The sequence below is a fragment of the Panicum hallii genome, chromosome 9, assembly GCF_002211085.1.
Source record: "Panicum hallii strain FIL2 chromosome 9, PHallii_v3.1, whole genome shotgun sequence".
Classification (NCBI taxonomy): Eukaryota; Viridiplantae; Streptophyta; class Magnoliopsida; order Poales; family Poaceae; genus Panicum; species Panicum hallii.
Window position 1 is genome coordinate 9796472 of NC_038050.1, and position 21054 is coordinate 9817525.

General features: G+C 47.3%; 3 protein-coding genes across 3 annotated transcripts; 1 reads left to right on the forward strand and 2 right to left on the reverse strand.

The window, feature by feature from the left end:
• Window positions 1-1759: 1759 nt before the first annotated feature.
• On the reverse strand, window positions 1760-2549 carry LOC112877301 (alanine and glycine-rich protein-like). The gene has a single exon (XM_025941550.1). It carries the CDS (start codon window positions 2505-2507, stop codon window positions 1863-1865), a length of 645 nt encoding a protein of 214 aa, XP_025797335.1. The 5' UTR covers window positions 2508-2549; the 3' UTR covers window positions 1760-1862.
• A 5645-nt stretch (window positions 2550-8194) lies between these two features.
• Window positions 8195-9806, forward strand: LOC112876179 (F-box/LRR-repeat protein At3g48880-like). Its single transcript, XM_025940231.1, has 2 exons — window positions 8195-8863; window positions 8987-9806. Exons 1-2 carry the CDS (start codon window positions 8460-8462, stop codon window positions 9480-9482), a joined length of 900 nt encoding a protein of 299 aa, XP_025796016.1. The 5' UTR covers window positions 8195-8459; the 3' UTR covers window positions 9483-9806.
• Window positions 9807-14212: 4406 nt separating this feature from the next.
• LOC112875334 (serine/threonine-protein kinase STY13-like) lies at window positions 14213-19712 on the reverse strand. The gene is made up of 7 exons (XM_025939151.1): window positions 19216-19712; window positions 18586-19108; window positions 15745-15866; window positions 15341-15549; window positions 15083-15257; window positions 14841-14975; window positions 14213-14741 (listed from the first exon to the last, which is right to left on the reverse strand). The coding sequence occupies exons 2-7, from the start codon at window positions 18872-18874 to the stop codon at window positions 14535-14537; spliced, it is 1137 nt and encodes a 378-aa protein (XP_025794936.1). The 5' UTR covers window positions 18875-19108; window positions 19216-19712; the 3' UTR covers window positions 14213-14534.
• Between the last annotated feature and the right edge of the window lie 1342 nt (window positions 19713-21054).

Here is a 21054-nt window from a genome sequence, read left to right on the forward strand (position 1 = left end):
AAAGATAGCGCGCATCCAAGCAACAAAGGTCATGCCAGGCCCTTCAAGAGAATGGGTTTCGTTTTGTTTTGGGGGGTCGGATAAATTCCCATCTGAATCGGGGAAAAAGACGGATCATCACCCGTTGAAGTGCAGCAGACTCACATGCTTGTCGCCGTCTCGCCATGATTTGGGGGCCTGGATGTTGGATCTCTGCGTGCCGCGCGTGTTCCCAACATTATTTTGCCCCCAAGAGCGCGTATCTGATTTCTGATGTGCTCCGTACATATACGGTGCATGCTGCATCCACAGCTTGACTGACTGCTTGAGCTAGAACTAGAAGCGAGTCACCGGCCGTCGAACGAGACCAGAGGTTCCAGCGACCGATGTCGCTGGCAACTTGGCGATCGATTCGGATTCAATGGCGGAAATGACAGTAGACAGCAATCGTTGGAGGAGACGAAAACAAAAGCAGTTCCACTTGGGGGAGAATAAAAATCTGCAGCAGTCAATTTAACTCCCTTTTCTTCTCTTTCTATTATGGGGGAAAAGAAAGAGATGTGAACAATATTTGCTCTCTTTGCAAACATGCATGTATCAAGATCGATTTTGCATGGGGACTACTTAGAATAAATGTATTAGGACATCGACGTGGTCTCCAATATATAACATTTTAACTAGTTATGAGAGAGAGAGAGAGGGGGGGGGAGTTAGATTAATCATGTAATATATTTTTTACTAAATTTATTTGGAGAAATGTTAGTAATGTTTTGTATAGACTTGGTCAAATTTAATATTGTTTGACTTTCTCGAGAAGCGAGAATTGCTTTCCTCCTAGGGACGAAGGGAATAACTAGGAGAGAGCCGAGATACCTAGCTCCAGTTGATCCGAGCTGAACGGTTTTGAAGCGCTGGCTTTACACAGCCACATATCTGAGGCCAATATAATGCTTTGCCTTATTCGATTCCATGCAACTCATTCCACATATGGAAGGATGTCCTCACGCCGTTTTGTTCTTTGTTCTTTGGCGGACGACGACGAGCAGCTAGCGGCCCTGCAACATGTGGCTCCAGACCTCCAACTCCAAAGCTTCTAGTTTCTTCTTCTCTCTTGGTGGCGTAAAGTGTCCTCACTGCATCGAAAACTACGTGCAAGTCTATTAAAAATCGCCGACAAATTACATGCTCAGGTAGAATGTTTTTCTAGCCTGCAAAATGCATTTACCGTGAAGCTCAAACGTAACACCGCCTGGTAAGCATGCGCTGTGTATGTTCTCACTGTTTCCTTCCAATTGCTGGGGTTTGAATTCATATCCGTTTTAGCAAAATTAAAGAAAAAGGTTTGAAACACAAGGCTTAACTTTATGTATCAAAAAGACATAAGCTGGGGGCCCAGGAGGCCGAGCGTGTTGGGCTGGACCCTTGTCCAGTCTTGCCAGGCCAGATGGCCGTCAGCACGGCTTCGAGTGCAAATGGGCCAGCCTTTGTGGTCAATTTTTTGGGCCAAACTAGACGTGCTGACCAAAATAAAATTTGTTGGATTTCCTCTCTTTTTAGATCATATAATGTAATAATGTATAGTATACATCTTCTTCTTTTTTGTGCAAATTCATGCACTACGGTTTTTTTTCAAATATGTATATGTTCTATATTCTACAAGATACAAGTGAAGTGAGCCAACATTTTCACACAAGTTTTGTTCAAGTGTAGGGACTCCAGAAAAGATAATTCTACAGTTACTAACTGCACTGGAATTTTTGGAATTTCTGTTGCAAAATCATACTATTAACATCGTATCTTATTTATAAAATGAAACTCGCAGGCCAAGAAATATGTGCCCCCGTCTGCCGAAGCAGCAGCGTGCCAAGCCAGCGCTGTCTTCATCAGTTGCCATTGTTCCCCCAGAAGCTCTGTCCGGCCGACGGTTCGTCCCCCTCCGCCCCTTCGACGACAGCGGTGTCTAACGCCTGCTTGGCCGGCTCGTCGTCAGCCGCCTCGCCGATCCCCGGCCCCGGCAGCCACCCCGTGGCCGGGGCCCCTCTCCGCTTGGGGTTGAGCAGCGACGCCCACATGGCGAGCTGCTCCTGCCGGGTGGACGCCCCGTCGCCCGCGTACGACGGCCGCTGACGACGACGCCGCTCCCCGTCGCGCACGGCCTCCTCCTCCTCCCCCTCAGCGCCCTCCGCGGCGCCGGCAGCGCCGCCGCCCAGCTCGCCGGCTCCGGCCCCGAGCCCGACCCAGCTCGGCACCGGCTTGTGCGCCCAGTACGCCGCCGGCAGGTGGTGCGCGCCGGCGAACGGCAGCCACTTGCCCTCCCTGGCGGCCGCGTCGCCACCAACCCCCGCGCGCCGCTGGTGGGCGGCAGTCGGGGCAACCGCCAGCGCGGACGTCGCCGCCCGGGAGGCCGCCGCGGGCAGCCTCCCCACCAGCGGCCGGGCGGCGGCAGCGCAGGGCCCGGCGCCGTGGAGTGCGGCGAGGAGGTGCAGCGCCGCCGCGACGGCGATCCGGCGGGCGGAAGCGCGGTCCATGACGGGTACTGCGCGAGCAGTGAAGCGGAGCGTTGTGGTCGAAGGGTCAAGGATGGAGCTGTGGGGTTTTATACGGCACGATCGGGTGCTGGCGTGCTGCACCTGGAAAGGTAGGAGGAGGCACCAGGCACGGGTGCGCGCGCTGTACTTGCCTCCCAGCTACTCCTACTGGCTTCCTGCCGTTGACCGGCCAGCCGGGGAGGAACAGCGAGAGTTAGGTTGGTCACGTCACGCGTCCGATTCGTGACCTAGGCTGCTGTTGCTCACATACACATTCAACCGGTTCGCTGCTCAGCCCAATAGCCCAGCTGGCGCGATTGGGCCACACCGTTGGAGACCAGCCTTTCATTCGGGTGATCGCTTTTCATTGTCATGATCTGTTGGGCCTATACCCTGTAGCGGGGTGCGGGAGGCGTGGGGCCGGGGACCTCCCGCCCATCCAACGGGCGGGGGGTCCCAAAATTATTTTCAGGCCCCTCCCGAGGACCTCTTCGCGAATAAAAAAAGAGACCCCTGAGACATCCCGTCCGCCCAACGGGCGGGAGGTGCCCACCTCACTTATTTTTTTGTTATTTTTTGTTAGAATTTATATTTTACAAACTATTTAAAATTTATACTTTTTTCAAATACAAGATTTATTCGCCATACTCTTTCGTATACATAAATTTTAAATTTAGTTCAATTTTACGAGGAAGATTACGGTATCTAAAACTCGTATGAAGATACTTAAGCGATAACGTTTTACAACGTAGAATCCAAATATTACGATAGTACGATACATCAAGCCATTAAAAATAAATTATGTGTATTTGTAACCCAGACTGCACTACTTCTTCGTCATGGACCTTTCTGCATCGCCATGCGATTCGTACGTGGGTCCCGCTCGATCACTCGTGGAATTTTTTAGAATTAATTAGCAAAGGAAATATAGATAAAGTAATCGGAAAGCAGCCTGGGTTAGCGGGACGCACAGGCTGTTCCAGTACGGACCCACGTGTCATTGAGTATACCGCACTCCACAGCCCAGTGATTCCTCGTTGGAGACCGGGCCAATTCCCCCATTCCCGCGGACCCTCAGCGGACCACGTGGCTGGCGCCTAACTTATATAGAACCTCCCGCCCACCCAACGGGCGGGATGCCTCTCCGTAGTCTATGGGCAGACCTTCCGCCCGTTGGGCGGGCGGGATGCCCCAGCGCCCGCGTCAGGGGTCTGTTCGTGAATAAGAAAAGTTTGTTATTCGCGAAGAGACCCTCAGGAGGGGCTTGGAAATAATTTTGGCACGGGCGGGAGGTCCACGGCCCCACGCCTCCTGCTCGTTGATCGGGCGGGAGGTACCCATTTTTCGAAATTTTACCAATCGGCACCCTTTTTGAATTTAATTATCTTTTTAACTTTTTTTAAAAAAAACTCTGCGGGGTGGGTGGGAGGGGGTGTTCGATTAGGAGCCACGCGCGTAACGCGCGTTACTGCGATCTAAATCATTACAGAAGCAGGATTTGGCGTCAGTTAATTTTCTTGGGCCGTAATTTGTTCTGTCCTTCTCGGGCCGCATGCCACCTGCTTCCTTTTTCTTTGCGGGTCCGTCTTTCTATCTGCTGTTACTTCGTCTGTGCCAGAAACGTGAAATACGTCAAGTGAGAGAAGTTTAATAATTTGTTCCATTAGAACAAATGATAAATGTTCTATTTAAATGAAAAAAAGATGAAATAAATAATTTGTTCCATTATAACAAATGATAACTGTGATAGTTAAATGATTAAATAAATTGTATTAGATTTAATGTGGACCAAAAACATTTGTCCCGTGGAACAAAAATTTAACTTATTTGTTCAGGAGGAAAGGAAAAGAAAGAAAGAAAGAAGGAATTACCAAAGATGGACCGTTAAACCACTGATGGGCCGGTAAAAAAACGAGCGGGCCGCTTCTGCGACTGGTGCGCGCGACTGGGAACATTTGCGATATAGGGGGGAAATAAGAATCCATCTACCAATCCACCATACATCATGCATGAAGTTGCATAACTGTTTTACTTTAGTTCAACAAGTTGCAAACATAACCATGAAGTTATAAAATACGGTAGCCTATGGGCTATGGTTCAAGATAGTGCTGAGGTGGTGTTAGTGCTTAACGTGCACAACTTTCCGACGTACAAGCCTGCCGCGCGACTAGGAAAGGTAAAAGGTAGCAACCAATTGAAAGAGGTCGGCACTTCAGTTTGAACCGGATATGCGTGCCTTGTGTTGGACGGCGCACTCTGCTAGTCTCTACCAACTTAGCAAGCAGCGTTTGAACTCTCGTTCTCCGCATACGAGCGTGTTGTATGTAAAATAAACATGATAGATTGATAGAGCAAAACGGTTGATGCGTGAGCAGCATGTGCACCCCCAAGATGATCTTCAGGAATCAGGAATCAAGCACAGCAAGCACACCTCGCGGCACAGCAGCAAAGCTGAACCTGCCTGTCTTCCCTGGTACGGGAAAGTGATACGACCGAGAGATCGAACATCATTTTACCTTCTCCTGCGAGTGACAACTTAGTCCGGCCATCATCCACACTAAGATGAACCCATCTGTGCCAAGCAAAAGCTCTATAGAAAAGATGAGGCTGAGAGGACAAAAGCCTCCTCCTAATAATACACTCTCTCGCCGCCATGGCTCTCAAAAGCTTTTTTCTGGATTCTGAAAAAGCAAACCGGCTGGCCACTCTAGAACGAAAGGGAGGCGGAGATTAAAGAAAGACCTCACGTTTACCCGGAGCTGATCTGATGATGATGATGGCAACCGGCAATGGCTGGGTGCGGGGCTAATCGGGCGCTTTTCGCAAAGGACGCCACACAGATGAGCGCCGCCATCGATCTGTCCCTCTCTTCCTTTGTAGAAAGAAAGTTGCTCAAGAATATGGATCGCTCTGCTTGTCTTTCTCTCCCTTTATTTATTTATTTATTTATTAATCTAATGCATCACGCCTCTAAGGCCTCCTCCAAAGGTTGAACCAGCTGCTAGCTCATAATAATTAAGAGATAGCATAATATGTCGCTTTTTTTAATGACCTAACTCTTAGCATACAATTTAAGATATAGACAGGCCTACATATCAGCCTCACATAGAATACATGTATGAGACTATCTCTTGATTAAGAGATAGCTCTTCTCTTTAATCTCTTTCTCTCTTCCACCTAGATAAAAAATTACATTTTACTCCTATAAGCCAGCAGACTTGGCACCATTGGAGGAGACCTAAGTAGTATATACACACGCAACGTTACAAAGTGCAATTTACCACTCTTGTTTCCTGCTTTCTCCTTTGGAGAGAGCTGATGAAACACAATTCAGATTTCGCCTCTCAGTTGATGATCACAGCACGATTGATGTTTATTTAGCCTTTTTTTTGTACTGATTTGTGAATGGGTCAAGAAGGATGCCGGATCCACTAGCTAGTTTCAAACTACACAAGTACAAAGGAGAACCAAGCACTGCTTTGGTCTGTTTGGTCGTTAGCTGAGGTACTTAAATCCCTTATCCACTACATATGCATGGATCAAAACTCAGTTTTGACGAATTTTGTCTCACTACTGCAACTATCTATTCAGCTAGGCGACCTCTTGATATCGAGCTATCTCTAGTAATTTTGTCAATCTCAAAAACTGCCACCCAATCTTTCGTAGATGTTTATAAATGTTAATCATCCGTGTACGTATGTGCGTGAGTGTGGTGAATGGTGATGTGCTTGAGGGTGAGGGCCTAAAATACAGCTGCAGCGTCTATATTGTGGTCCTCAAAAAGTATATAGTCTACATACAATTATAAAGGATTATCCTTTCCTAGTTCTTGCCTTGACCACATGTGTGCGTACGTACGTGTACCTAGTCTACAACAACTTACTGGAGTAGTCTACAACAACTTTCTTACTGCTGGCATGACTTTGACGGCTCCATCATCTCAACGTACATTCCAACAACCTGTACTCGAACTAATCCTAGTCGCTTCCCCAATTTTCATATACCTATTTGAAAAAGATAACCCGTGCGTACAATGTGATCCTTCAATATAATTCCATCGGTTTCATTCCCCAGGATTTTTCTTCTGGTTCTGCAGCTTGTGATTGTGAGCGGTGATGGCAAGTTCGCACATGTCGCCAACTCGGTGCGAACGGGGCAACGAAATGGATCGCCAGCCCTGCAAGGAACAAAATGGTCGCTTTAAACTTTACAGCAAAACGAAAGGTTGCATGCATCATACATTCATACTCGTAACGGAGAAGACACCGGCTTCTAGAAGGCGTGCGCGACCTGACGTACGGAGATGCTATTGACATGTGTTTAGTTAAAAGCTTTGCTTTGGCCAATGTGTTTGATCTCTGATATGGAAACAGATGCGCGCATCACTTCCTGCATACATGTACGTGTGGTCTCCACTGGTCCTTAAGCTTGTCTGTCCGTAATGTCATCTAGGACCTTTGGCATATCAAAATTGCAGATCCGACCCTAGCTGCCCACAACAAGTGTGAAACTCGTTTTGTCCATCCATTAGAAAATATACACGTTTATCATCTTTCTGTTTTGGTAGCTCTTAGGGCGTGCCACATCATGCACGGGCATGCTCATGATGATTAGCTTTTTTTCTTAAAAAAAGGAATCACTCTAATTAACTCGAGTTCACACGCACTTTGAGAGGGGGCGAATAATTAACTCGGGAAACGATGATTTCCGTTCGGACTCCAGGGACCGGACCCTGCCTGGTACGACGTGCACCAACGAAAATTTGGACAATTTCCGACCTTCTTTCCGACTTCGAGGACCAACGAGACGAGAGCGCTCTAGCCCGTCCGTGACCCGCTCGCGTTGCTTGTTTGAAACGCGTGCGTGTAACTTGGGACGATGGTGCTCGCTCAACAGTGTGACAGGGGACTGGAGCAGTATGCGCGCTTGGTACCTTAACTTCGCTGTCAGGAAAGCGGTAGCCAGAGATGAGACAAGTCCGTTCTCCAAGCGAATCCGCGCCCTAACCCAAATTGACCTCTCAAAGCATGTGCATCAATGGCGTATCAGCTTCGGTCCCACTTGTCAGTCTCGCGGGTAGGTTCTCGTTCCGGACTAATGGATACGTCCAAATTGATGGGCACTGCATCCATTCAAACTTACTTCCCCTCATCCAAGATATCTACAAAACCATCCAGTACCATTTACCCAGCTCGGCGCGCGATCGTCACGCGCACTTGCCCCCTAATGATTCTCCCCTTGTTAGTTGCTAGTGCAGCTAGATTTTTCGTTCGTTTTTGCCACGACGGCGGGATCTGCCTAGTACCACTAGCTGGCTGGGGCCGGGGGTACGGGCGTAGAGGATTAGCCGTGGCGGTGGACATGCACCGAGACGCACACGGTCCCGGACGGGCAGGTCGACGAAGCTCCAAACCAAGTGGCGCCTCCTGGTGACAGTGTGCGGCGACGACGACACCGTCAGCGTCAGGGAAGCAGCCACCCACCCGTGACCAAGGAGCATTCAAATGCAGGACGCGATGCACGCCGAGACCAACAAGGATCGCGCGCGGAGTGCCGTGCCGCGACCACCGTGCCCAGCGTCCACGCCGACGGCTTCGTAGCTAGTATGCACGCGCGGCGATCGCCAAGTGAAAGAGACGGGGGGAAAAAGGGATGGTTCCGTGTGGCGCGCGTGGCACGTGCGCTAGCTGGCCCCGAAGCACAGCAACCGCGCGGGCCACCGGTGTCGGAACCTGCCCCGGCGGCCTGGCCCCGGTCTCCTTTATAAAGGCGGCCGCCGCTCTCAGGCTGTCTCTCTCCAGACCAGATCCCCACGCACCATTACCAGGTCTAATCGCCATTAACCTTGCAGCGCCCCCGTCCATCGCGCGTCCCGTCCCGTCCCCAGCAAGTCGGAGGAGCCTCCACCTCCCCTCCTCGCGCGCGGCGGCGAAGAAGAGATCGCCAGCGGCCATGGGCGAAGCGGCGGCGGCGCTCCCCGTCCCCGCGCAGGAGGCCGCCGCCAGCGCGCCGCCGCCGTGGGCGGACATGGAGACGGACTGCCTGGCGCACGTGTTCCGGCGGCTCGACCTCGAGGACCTGGCCGCGGCGGCCCCGCTCGTGTGCCGCGGCTGGCGCCGCGCCGCCGCGGACCCGTCCCTGTGGCGCGCGCTCGACCTGCGCCGGGACCACGTCGCGCGCTTCATGCCCTGGGCGCCGCTAGCCACCGCCTTCGCGCGCCGCTACGGCGTGGCAGGGTTCGCGCTCGCGGGCTTCCTCAGGCTCTGCGTCGCCCGCGCGCGGGGTTCCGCGGAGGACCTCGCGCTCCCGCCGCTCCTCGCCTCGCCGGCCGCCGACCTCGACCGTATTTCGCTCCAGTAAGTTATTGCGCGCGCGCCGCTTTTCGTAACCGTCGATCATCTCCCTCTCCCAAACGGCACAGCAACAGCACTCCTGCCTGTCGTCGTTGCAAGTTCTGATCAGACGCGCATCGGTTGCAGGTGCCCGAGGCTGCGGCGTCTGGCGCTCCCGCAGCTTCCCGCCGCCGACGAGGCGCGCCTGGCGGAGCTCGTCCCGCGGTGGCCGCTGCTCGAGCACCTGGAGCTCGACGCCAAGCCGTCCGCCTCCTTCCCCGCCCTCGCCGCGCAGCTCGGCCGGCACTGCCCGCGCTTCGCCAGCCTCAAGACCTCGGGCGCCGTCAAGCCCGAGGACGCCGCGGCGCTGGCGCGCTCCCTCCCCGGGCTCCGCTCGCTCTGCCTCGACCGGTCCTACCTGCCCCGGCAGGAGCTGCTGACCATCCTCGCCGGCTGCCGGGGCCTGCGGGAGCTCAGCGCGCGGGGCTGCGTCGGGTTCGACGAGGGCGACGAGGAGGTGGCCAGGCGCGGGGCCCGGATCGAGCGCTTCGACGTCGGAGGGTCCAGGCTGATCGACGAGCTCCAGGACGAGCTGGCCGCCGGCGACGAGCTCTGCGACTCCTCCTACGTCGACGTGATGTGATCTGTGTGCTTGCCCGATCCGCGGTGCTCGATGGTGTGGTACGCTCGGCCGTGTACGGCTAGCTAGCGAGAAAGGGAGAGCGTAATCAATGCGCAGGGCGCAGCCATGCTTTCATTAGTAGTCTGACGGTTTCTAGAAGAGTTGTAAATTAGAGGGACCGGCCGGTCTTTGTTTTGGGATGGATCTTGGTGTTCACACGTTTGCATTGCCTACCTTCTGGTATGATATTTTGGTTTACCTGCATCATTGCACATGTACATGTATGTACACTCCCAAAGTTCACTAGTGCTAGCTGCTGACGTGTGATCTGCCTTTCGTTGATCAGAGTTGGTCTAAAAGCAAAATACCTTGTTCGTTTTTTCCTTCTAAATAAAAATGAACATAGCTGAAAGTAGCCTTCGAATAAGCAGAGTCAATTACTCCTTTCCTTTCATATTTAAGCTGCTGTAAATCCTCACCAAAGAATTTATAACAATTCAATGGCCAGGTAGAACCTACTAGGATGTCCTGATTGCACAAGAGAAAATTGATTTAATTTCCGATCCAGATGGCATTTGTCCACCCAGTTCATTCATTTATTTGTTCATTATTTTTGGGTGGACGTGCACTTAGAAGTTGTCCGTGCGATCCATCTGTTCATTCATATCGGATCACACCGCAGGAAATTTTTTAAAAATTTGTCTCGACAACTGATGCCATATAGAATAATTTACTCATGTATAACTGTATAGCAGTATAAGCAATTCTTTTTCCTAAAAATTATGGAGCACACATATTCAGATATTCTTCGGAAATATCAAGAACTGATAAAAAATCCAGAACAGTGCCTGATTCTTAGGTCAGTTTTGCGAATTCAATTTAATTTGCTCGAAGAAAGTTTGGAGCTTCAGTGCTTGTCAGCACTAATAGCGATGTTCTTTTGCATTAGTATAAAGCTTAGTTTCTTTCTTTCTTTCTTTTTTCCCCCAGAATGGACATCCATGACCCATGCATGCATTGCTTTCAGATCTGGTCACTGAAAGGACATAAACAGCTCAAAAATCTTAGCAATGACGTGCTCACCTGCAAAGTCTACCCAGAAGATTATGTCAGAGAGAGCACGGTGACATAAACAGTCGGAATAGCACATTTTTAACTACAATAGAATCTGTTTGATGCCAATTTCAATTGTAAAAACTCTATTCAAAATCATAAAGTATATTCCAAGCCAATTAACAAAATTTAAATATACATAGATGTGCTGCTTATATGATAGTCAAATTGAATCCCTATTTGCAACCGTGCAGGATTGACGATCCCGCTAATATATCTTTGATTCTTTGCCTGAGTAATGTAAGTTATCTTTGTAGAATCAGGCCAGTCGTTGATGAAACCACTTGTATTTATAACAAGAGAATAGCTGATGCAATGTATTGATGCAGGATACGGTAAGTATTCGATCGATGGTATCTGGATGGACAATTGCATTGGCGACTTTCTTTTTTAATCTGTGAGGATGAAGGCAGTGATGACAGAGGATGAGATGTTCCAGGCAAAAGACGATGAAAAGGCTAGCAGTGACTCCATCTCGGTTAGCTTAGGATGAGAGCAATGTCGCCAGTAAAGCATCATCTGGAGATGATGCCACACTCGCAGGGACGCAGGCAGGGGCTCCTGCCGTTAGATATACCCACTACTGCTCCTCTGATCATGTGTCGTGACTCGAGGAAGGCTCTCTTCGCATTGCATTTTTCTTCAGCATGATCCTGAAGCTTTTGGTGCATTGAACACTAGTGGCTGAGAGTGTTCAGAAGCAGAGCTGCATAGATATATAGATAGATAGGTCAAGAACCCTATGAGAAAGCAAATCTGGTTGCTAGTAGCGGGAGAAAGTCTTTTGGTTGTTGTGTTGTGTCTGGTGGGTGGAATTGTTTTCAGTGATCGAATCAGGCAGCTGGTAGATCTCTAAAACTGGTGCCTCCACGGCAATGATTGCGTCCGTAGAATCATATTTGGAGTGAAGATGCCTAACATGCATATATATTGCTAGATTTACGTCAAATTTGTGCCTAATTATTCAGGTGAAAACCAGGACTAGAATTGTACTATGGACTAGAGATACAGCTTGGTCCTACTTTCTATTATAAATAGGAAAAAAGTTCCGTTTACACCCTCGAACTATCACAAAAGTCCTTCAACTGTAAAACCGGACAACATAGGCCATCCAACCGTCGAAACCGTGCAATTTGATCCTTTGGGTGGTTTCAAAGGTGGTTTTTCATTTTGTGAAAATTAAAATATATAATTTTAAACTAAAAAATTCATAAGTAATTCATTTTAAATCAAGAAAATACGAAATGGGTATAATTTTTTTTAAAAAAATGTAACCTATCTATTGACATTCTAATTGTCAGTTATTATTCTGATCCAATTTTTTTATGTTCATAGTATTTGGTTGTTTGTAGTTATGCTTATTATTTTTGAATAAATAAGTTTCAAATAGAGCAACAATAGATAGGTTATATTTTAAATTTTTTTTGATACTAGTTTAATATTTTTCTAATTTAAAATGGATTCATTTTGATTTTTTAGATCTAATTAGAATTTTATTTTTTTAAAAATAGAAAATCACTTTTGAAACCACTCAAAGGACCAAATTTGCACGGTTTTGATAGTTCGATGGTTTATGTTATCCGGTTTTATAGTTAAAAATTAAAACTCGAACTTTTACAATAGTTTAAGAGTATAAACCGATTTTTTCCGTTTTAAATACGATGGTACCGCAGAGTTGTAACCGCGAGACGACTTGTAAGCTGGTTTGGGCAGCCTCGGCAGTTTAAGCGAGGCAATGGCAGCACCTTGGTGTCGATGTAGCTTCTGTTTTCGTAGAGTAGGTAGGCTGCAAGGTTGTGTCTCATTATTAAATGCCGTGCCTTCGGTGTTGTATCTTGTGTGGTTTTTTTCGGAGCTACGGTGTTTGTAATCTTGTGTATTTCCGCGTTCACCAGCAGAGAAAGTAAGTGAGGAAAGGGATGGCCCATGGGGCACGTAAAAAGGAGTCTTGTGCAAACGAAGGAACGCCCGGAACAAAACAGACCAAACTAGCACGGACAGGAAATGGCAGTGACGCCGCCAAAGAGGACGAGGAGAACGAAGGAGCGACTGTTTCAGTGTGTAGCAAGCTAATACCATTACTAAGGAATGCATACGAGTACTACATTGCTGTATGGTAGCTACTAGCTACTAGGTTGTGAGTTGTGACTAGATCTGGCACTGCTGTATATCACCGATTCAAACATCTTCTCCATCAGGCATCAGCCTCCTTTCGTACATCTTGCAGGCTACGTAAGTAACACACACAGTCTGCTGCCAGACTATAATGGGTAGACGACGACCAGATTCCTGAGAAAAAACATGGTTGGTGACGATCTCTGAAGTAGAGTACTCTTGTGATTAGTTGTCATGGCGGCTCTGCGCCTGTTAACTCTGTTGTGGATACCGTGAGCGCACGCGGCACGCCTCTGCTGTGGCGCCCATGTCGAAGAGACAGGGCAAAAAGGATCTGGCTTATATGTTGTTGGAGGCCCTGCCGGCCTTCTACTACAGCAATTGTGAACATTTCAAAGAACTCTTCAAGGGCGACCAGCCAATGCTGATTGGTCCCAGCAGTCGCTCATCATCTGCTACACTAATTTTAGGAAAATCACTTCGCGCGCGGCCATGTTGAGAAGGCGTCAGGCGTGCAAGATTTTTTTTTGATAAAATAGGCGTGTAAGATTTTCACTAGTTGCCTTTATGTTTGGATGGGAAAGATTAATTGCTTTTTGGAGTTGCACGCGGTTATATGCATTAGTATAATTTAGGAAACCCGTTCTACTCTCTTCGTTCTAAAATGTAGATCGTTTTATTTTTGAGATTTATAGCTTTTGATATGTACCTAGATATAAATATAAGTTATACTTAGATGCACAGTATATCTATAAATCTAAAAACATCGAAACGACGTATATTCTGAACGGAGGGAGTAATTTTTTTTCATTCAAGCTCTTCTACATACTCTATTCGATAAATAAAATTGCCCATTCCTTTCTTTAACGAAAGATGCGTCCTCTTGCGTAGGAAAACGGGAAAAAAAAGGTATTCCACGATGCTTCGTCCCGATGAAGGAAAAGAAGCTGTCGATGAAGAAACTTTACATGACGCCATTTGTTTACTAGGACAGCCCAACTCAATGTGCTTTGGTTATGCTGCGAGATATCAGCCGCATGCTTCCACCGTCTGTTTTGAGCTTTCGCGAGCGATTGCCATCACCTTTTATGCAGCAAAAGGATGGCCGGGGCGTCATTCAGCTGATCGCCGCCATTAAACCTGATTCCGGAAGAAAAGCAGAGAACGAGGTTCGTGATCCTACTTTAGCTTTGTATACTCATCTTTTCCAAGGAAAACCAGTGTGCTAACAAACTTACGTGGATAAAGAGGGATGATTTACAACCCGCACCTTATACATGAGCAACAGTGATAAATTTGTTTCAAAAGTTGGAACTTGGAAGGTCACAGTTGAAAAAACAAAAGTGAAATTGATTCCAATACACTAAATTCAAGAATAAAAAGGTGAAAATAAGAATAATAGAAACAGCAACAGCATCATATGGCCTCCACAGATGAATGACCAAAAGACATGCTCCAAGCTAAACACCAATTTTTATTTCTGCCCATTCTTGCACTCAATTCTTTGCATGATTCGTGAATGGTAAAAGGAGAAAGGTAAAGATGTATATTCACCAATGGATCCAAAATGGACACAGAAAGGTAGCATTTTCACGAGTGTAACTCCGTATACCCCGAAAACTCTTTAGAATCACAATTACATCATAACACTTGTATAGAAAAAGAGCATTTGACCGCAAAGGTCATATGAGAGAGCTGTAGGCCTGTAGTCGACGCATAAAGATGGCACCGTAACCATGAACGGCTGTCAGCACCAACTAAGCAGGTGGCGACAGGAAGCATGTCATGCCCCATTCATTTACATGGGCAAATTGTAGCTGAGGGAAGAAGGTATCATGAAAAGAACTATGGACCACGAGCCTTGGTGAAGCATAAGCATCCCGATGATTGACCATCCGGTATCATGCCACCGCCTTTGCTCGTGTCAAGAGCCTCTAAAAGCTGTACCACCTCATCCATATCAGGGCGTTTATCAGGGTTTGCATCCCAGCATTTCCGCATAACGTTAGCGAATGCACTTGGACAGCAGCGAGGAATGTCTGGGCGCAAATTCTGCCAACAAAATGAAGGAATAATTAATATAAGAATGTGCCGTGTGCACATTATACGTGGGAAGAAGAAACAATTGCATATATGAAACACAGGGCAAACCTGATGGACAACAGCGGATGAGACATCGGCAAAACTAAGGTCTGGGTACGGCATGTCACAGCAATAGATTTCCCACAGGCAAATGCCAAAACTGTAAACATCACACTTCCTGTTGTATGGTTTACCATCAAGTACCTGTTAGAGCATACAAAGAACAGAAAATTTCTCTTTAGCATTCAAATAACTGAAAATACTACACATTATGGATCAGAACAGATTAAAAAGGTCAGTCCAGTAAGTACCTCTGGGGCCATATAACCAAGTGTGCCTGTTGCACCAGTCATGTCCTTTGGATTCTGAGCCTCAACACGAGCAACACCAAAATCAGCAATCTTAAGGTTTCGTTGTGGAGTGAGTAGCATGTTTTCAGTTTTCACGTCCCTGTGTACAATCTTTCTTGAGTGCAGATAGCTCAATCTGCAAACGGAAGGTTCAGATAGTAAACAGTGTATTTGGAGATAATAGTGCATGTCAATGATTTGAGTTTAAGTGCTCTTTACCCTCTGGCCAAATCCAATGCAAGCTGAACCACAACTTTGTAAGCAAGCTTCCGTCGGCTGTTCTTTATCAAATATTGCTTCAAAGTTCCTCCAGCGAGATATTCTACCACAACGCAACATGCTCTCGCTGGCAAGTTAGTGCGTGCACCACCGTTGGAATTGTTGGCTGGAATCTTAAGATCTGTGGTCCCCATAGATGCACCAACAAACTGCAAAAGAAGTAACACTATGCATTTGAGTACCTGTCAAATAGCCCAGAAGAAGAAATCTATGGACGATACCAGCTACAAATATGGTAATCGATGAAATTTTGGTAATCAGTAACCTAAGGACAAGCAAATTTATTATATGAATAAGCATCTATAAAGATATGAAGCTGCATAGGTATGTGTGAAAACATTCACCTTTGTAACATTAGGATGGCTGAGCTTATGCCAAACAGCAACCTCCTGCTTAAACGATGTTCGCAAAGCGGCAGTTTCAGCTTCTGTAGCAAAACCATCTTCTCCCCAATCCAAAAGCTTCACTGCATGTATCACAAATGAATATTACTTATTTGTCCCGTCGAATTGTGCGCATATAACGCACATATATGTGAATATAACAATGGTAAATAGATGAAGCATCATATTCGGACGGTGAAAGTATATGAATCTAAGCTTTATAAAACTGATTAAAGAGAACAAAAACGAGTCCAAATTCTAGTACACCATAACATGAAAATGTTTAGGTTTTAGATGAAGAAAATACGATTGGACCAAAGGATAAAATCTTAATTTGGCAACAAAGGCACTCCAAACGGACAGTAAAAAGTAGCAAAATGAGCTTTAGGCAGCATTGCTATTTGTTCTAGCCCAAAGGTGAACGTATGTGGATCGCAACTCTATAGAAATGGTTAATAATAAGAAAAAAAAGAATAAAAAGGAGTCCCAAATCCCAGTATACCATAGCTGTACAACATTTAAGTGTGCATAGCATGTTACTATCCCCGACCCATCGAAATAAAATGGTATCATTATTCATAAATCAACAAGAGGAAGTGATGTGCTCCATGGCCTAAAAACCACAAATTTGTAAATCAAGATTATAAATTTAAGAGCAAGGAAACTGAATTGGGTTAAAGGATAAAATCTTAATCTGGAAAAAAAATGGCACTGCAAACAGACAGTAAAAAGTACCCCATGTGAGCTTCAGGCAGCCTTGTTATTTGTTCTACATCTACTACTGATGAACACAACAATGGCATATTGCATATGTACTATTGATGAACACAGCAGTGGCTTATCTACTATTGACAAGCACAACAATGACATATCCCAGCGACCTAATGTTGAGAAGGCTACCGCCTACTGCAATGTTCCAAATTGTGGAAAGATTCAACACAAAACATTAATTTGCACATCAATTTCCAAAGTACTACCAAGGACTTGAAGATCAATTGATTGAAGAATAGGTTTCTTAAAACAAAATAAAACGAAAGAGGTCAATGATGAAACATCTATAACTGACAAGAAATTGACATGGTCCCGCCCCCATGGGGCAGAAGAACTGCATCCCAAAGGTGAAAAACACAAACTAAAGGGCAAGAAGAGAACACAAAGCATATCAATAGTATGGGGTTTCGGGAAGTCCAGAGTACCTTAAATTAGTCATGTGCAAGATCATCATATGCGAGTGTGAAAATATGCAAAAGCAAACATGTATGTTCTAACTTCTAGGCATGACAAGCATAGAGCATGGTTCAGGGTTCAGCTGGACCAGGCCAAAGTTACTACCTTACTGAACTTCTCCTTGCAAGAAACAGACTCTTCACCATGGTTTTTAAGGTGTCGCCTAGTCGTCGCCTAGGCGTCTGGGCGGAATTTTAATCATGGCGTCGCGGTCGCCGCTACCTCCTCGCGTATGGTGTTGAAAGTCGTCGCCTAGTCGTGATGGGGCGTCCTTTTTTCCGCCCAGCGGACGCCGTACGAGCAAATCGGTGGGATTTGGATTCTGCGCAGGGGAAAACGGGCATGGCGTAGAGTTGCGAGCGTGGAAAAGGGGCACGGCATGAAATTGCGCGCGCGGGAGCGAAAAGAGAGTTGTCCACGGCGGAGAAACGGCGGCAGCGGCGTGTGCGCAGGGGATTTGGCGCACCTACACCTCCCAGCAGCGGTGTGCGCGCGCGGGATTTTGCGCGCGTACACCTCCCCGCGCGACCCCATCTTTGCCGCGCGCTGGTTCAGAGAGAGGGAAAGAGAAACGGAAGGAGAAGAGGGCGGCGGCTCTCGGAATCCTTGGAGGCGGCGTGGCACCTCAGTTGTGCGGCTCCTGTCCCTTTTGCTGCAACCAGTCCAGTCTGCCTACGTCTACATCCAGGCGCTCACCGGCTCGTGCCCCTTCTGCTCCGTCCTCCACTCTGCGCCCTTGTCCTCCTGGTCTGCTCGCAGTACACATGTAGCTCCTCCTCCCCCCTCATCTGCTCTATTGTTTATGCTTGGACGTGGATATACTCTGCTGTGCTGTCTGCTCTGCTTCCTGCGGTAGGATAAAAACAGCATTGGTTGCTCTGCTCCACTGTAGGTATGTTTATGCTGCTTCATCCTAGGCTACGATATGAGTATGGCGTCGTCTCGCCTCGCGCCTTACTCGCCTAGGCATCTGGAAGGGGCTGGGTCGCCGTGTCTCGCCTTATCGCCTTAATAACCATGCTCTTCACCAACTTAACTACCAAGTCACTGACAACAGATGCAATGCACAATTCAAATATAAGTTGTGACTAGCATAAGATTTTGCTGATGAGAAAAAGGCAACCATATTCCTAGAGAGCACCATTCAGATACAGCATATCAGCAGTTGCAAAGAGAGTGAACAAAAATGAGGTTGCACAAAAGCACAGTAGATACATTGTAAGCAAAAAGACTATGCAGCATTGTGCTATACACAAACGTTTAAGACAAATTTCGAATAAGAGCTAGTGCTGCCAGGTATTACTTTCCACATAAGTCGAAACAATTAAGGCTCCCATTTGACAGGTCAGATGTCGAATAAACTTCAAAAAGTAAGCTGATGGAACTACTAGTCTCAATAAATGTATCTATCATACAACCAACACGCACATGCATTTTTTCGATCCTCTAAGATCATATAGTATGCTATTTCACATGAATACATAAGACAGCATAAGACTACCTATTACGAAAATCAGCTTGTAAATCAGTAGCAGATCAAGCATTTTGAAACAAGCAGAGCTAGATGATAGATACCTGCAACGTCCTGACCATCATAGGTGCCACGATACACGGTGCCATAAGTCCCCTGCGCGATGACATAGCGGATCTCCAGCTTTGCGAGATCGATCTCCCACTCCTCCTTGGGCCCCTGAGACTTGAGGCTGGCCTTACCCCAGGTCTTGGTGAGCTGCTTCTCCAGCTGGATGTCAAGGCTCGTAAGATCAATCTTGTCAGCTCGCACATATGTATCGCTGCTTCCCATGCTCCCGGACCTCTTCAGCTTCGCCTTTGCCTCGGGCATCTCGCTGGTGCTAGAAGCCATCGCCGCAGCGGCCGAGAGCAACTTTCCAGGAACGATGCTAGAAGTCCCTAAACTAACAGCAGACGAAATCCTTTACTAGAGACTCGGTGTGCCACGGAACATACTTGCAGCACCAGAGACGACACAAGAACCGGCTTCTTGCCCCCAAGAAACGAATCCAAGAACTAGTAAAGCTTCAATCAAATCTTGGGCGGGCCTTGACTGGAAGATTGCCGAAATCTTGGCGGAGACTGACTGGAGATTTGTACCAAACAAAATTCCCCAAATTAGGCCGTGACCTGGCAGGAGAAAGACACCGATGGATCCAACAAGCAAATAAAGGTCGCGGCTTTATTACCGACCTAAAGCGACGGTGGCAGCACGAAGCCGAGCCGCCCCGGAGACCAAAACGGACCGGCCAAGTTGACCAGCGGCTGACGAAACCGGCAGGAAAGATCGCGAGCTGGGGGCGCCGACCACTGGAATCCAATCAAGCAGAGGCCAGATTGACCTGACCCCCAACCCGCAAGGACGCCGGCCCCGGCGGCGCCTCCGATGGCCAATCGGCACAAGATTGCCTCCGGGAAGGAGCCGTGGATTCGTGGACTGGAAGCTCTCCGATTTGGCCGGCAACGGCGGTAGAATTGGCGCTCGGAGGTGGGGCGGTCGCGGTGTTGACGAAGCTATGCCGCGAGCCGGTGGGGGCGGGGATAGTTTATTGCTACGGCCACCGGCAGCTGCGCGCGCTTAGGCTTAGGCCCGTCCGCTCCCGCTGCCGGCTCCCTTGTTCTAGGCCACGTCTCTTGCGGCCGCGAGGAACCGAGGATACGCTGCGTCGCCACGGTCCAAGCTGCGCGGCAGGCGAGAGAATTTTCCCGTCTACGGCACGCGCTGAGATTATCGGTTATCGCTGCCCTCAAAAAAAGATTATCGGTTATCGCTGTGGATGCTTGATTTTCAGTCAAAGAGGTTGGCTGATTATTGAGGAGGCACTTTATTTGACTTTCGGGCAAAGTTGCATGAATTTGAGGCCATTATATAATTGTTTTGTTCTCTTAAATATTGAGATGATATCTTTTGCAGAAAGAATATTTAAAATGATATGTATGCATTGGGTAAATTTAATCCGACCAATCAGATAGTACAATACACTTTTTTTTTGGAATACAATACATTATTATCCGCTTTTTAAAATATTACTAGCTTTATAGTGCACGATCGGTTTCCTTTTCTAATGTGGTTTGAAGTTCTCACGTCTTCTTACATTTGAAACTCAAAGTTGATGCTGAACTGCAGTTGTTTGAATGATATTTTCTCGAAACAAATTCAACATTAGAATTATTTTCAAAACAAATGATAATGCATATCTATAATATGTTTATAATACACATTATCATACGAAAAGTAGCATTATTATAATACATAGTATCCTCTAGTAAAGAAAGCCTGTAATGTGTTTCGAAAAAAGTGGCAACTAGAATTTAGTAGTCAAATACGTCAACAATGACCATATCTATCTCTCTATGGATACACATATTTACTTATCCTCTGTAACTGCAAGGGATTTTGGCTGAATTAACACCTCTTCTAAAATCGCGAGGCATCATCTATGGGAGCCCAACGACTTCACGCGCGTTGCCTGTTGATTATGTTACCTTCCCTAAACGTCTGCACGCAGCACTATCCAGCCATATGCACATGGCAAGCAACCCTAGTTATGAAGGGCAGCCAATATTCCCCTCCTTTTATATTGGTCTCTGAGATTTTCTAAGATCCGTTATAGACTTACAGTATTTCAGGATCCGTGGGTACAGAGTATAGAGGCGTGCAAAGTACAAACAATTACTTATCGGGGCTTCCATCTTGCTGAGAGAGAGAGAGAGAGAGAGAGAGAGTTCTGATTGCGCTGCACCCCTTATCATTGCAGGAATGAAGCACTGTCTATGCCATGCCATGGAAAAGCAATTAGGTAACATCTGGTCTTACGTCAGGACCTAGCACAGCACAGCCCGTACGTCGACAGCGATCGATCTTTCGCTCCCACCATCGTATCTTGTGGTGCCGCCAGAAAGCCAAGATCACCCAGCACTGAAAAAAGAGTCTTTACGCAGGCGCAGATAGCAAGCGATGGCTCGAGAAGCTGGTGTATGGTCAGAAATTCAGAATCTCGCCTGCGGCTGCAGCAAGTCGTGCGCTACCTC

Bases quoted from the DNA above. Each gene is read 5' to 3' on its own strand.
- LOC112877301 (XM_025941550.1), bottom strand. From the start codon at position 2,507: ATGGACCGCGCTTCCGCCCGCCGGATCGCCGTCGCGGCGGCGCTGCAC.
- LOC112875334 (XM_025939151.1), bottom strand. From the start codon at position 18,874: ATGGCTTCTAGCACCAGCGAGATGCCCGAGGCAAAGGCGAAGCTGAAG. The intron at 15,867-18,585 runs GTATCTATCATC...TGATACATGCAG, and splicing joins TGATGGTCAGGACGTTGCAG to TGAAGCTTTTGGATTGGGGA. The intron at 14,976-15,082 runs GTACTTACTGGA...ATGCTCTAACAG, and splicing joins TTGGTTATATGGCCCCAGAG to GTACTTGATGGTAAACCATA.
- LOC112876179 (XM_025940231.1), top strand. From the start codon at position 8,460: ATGGGCGAAGCGGCGGCGGCGCTCCCCGTCCCCGCGCAGGAGGCCGCC. The intron at 8,864-8,986 runs GTAAGTTATTGC...CATCGGTTGCAG, and splicing joins CTCGACCGTATTTCGCTCCA to GTGCCCGAGGCTGCGGCGTC.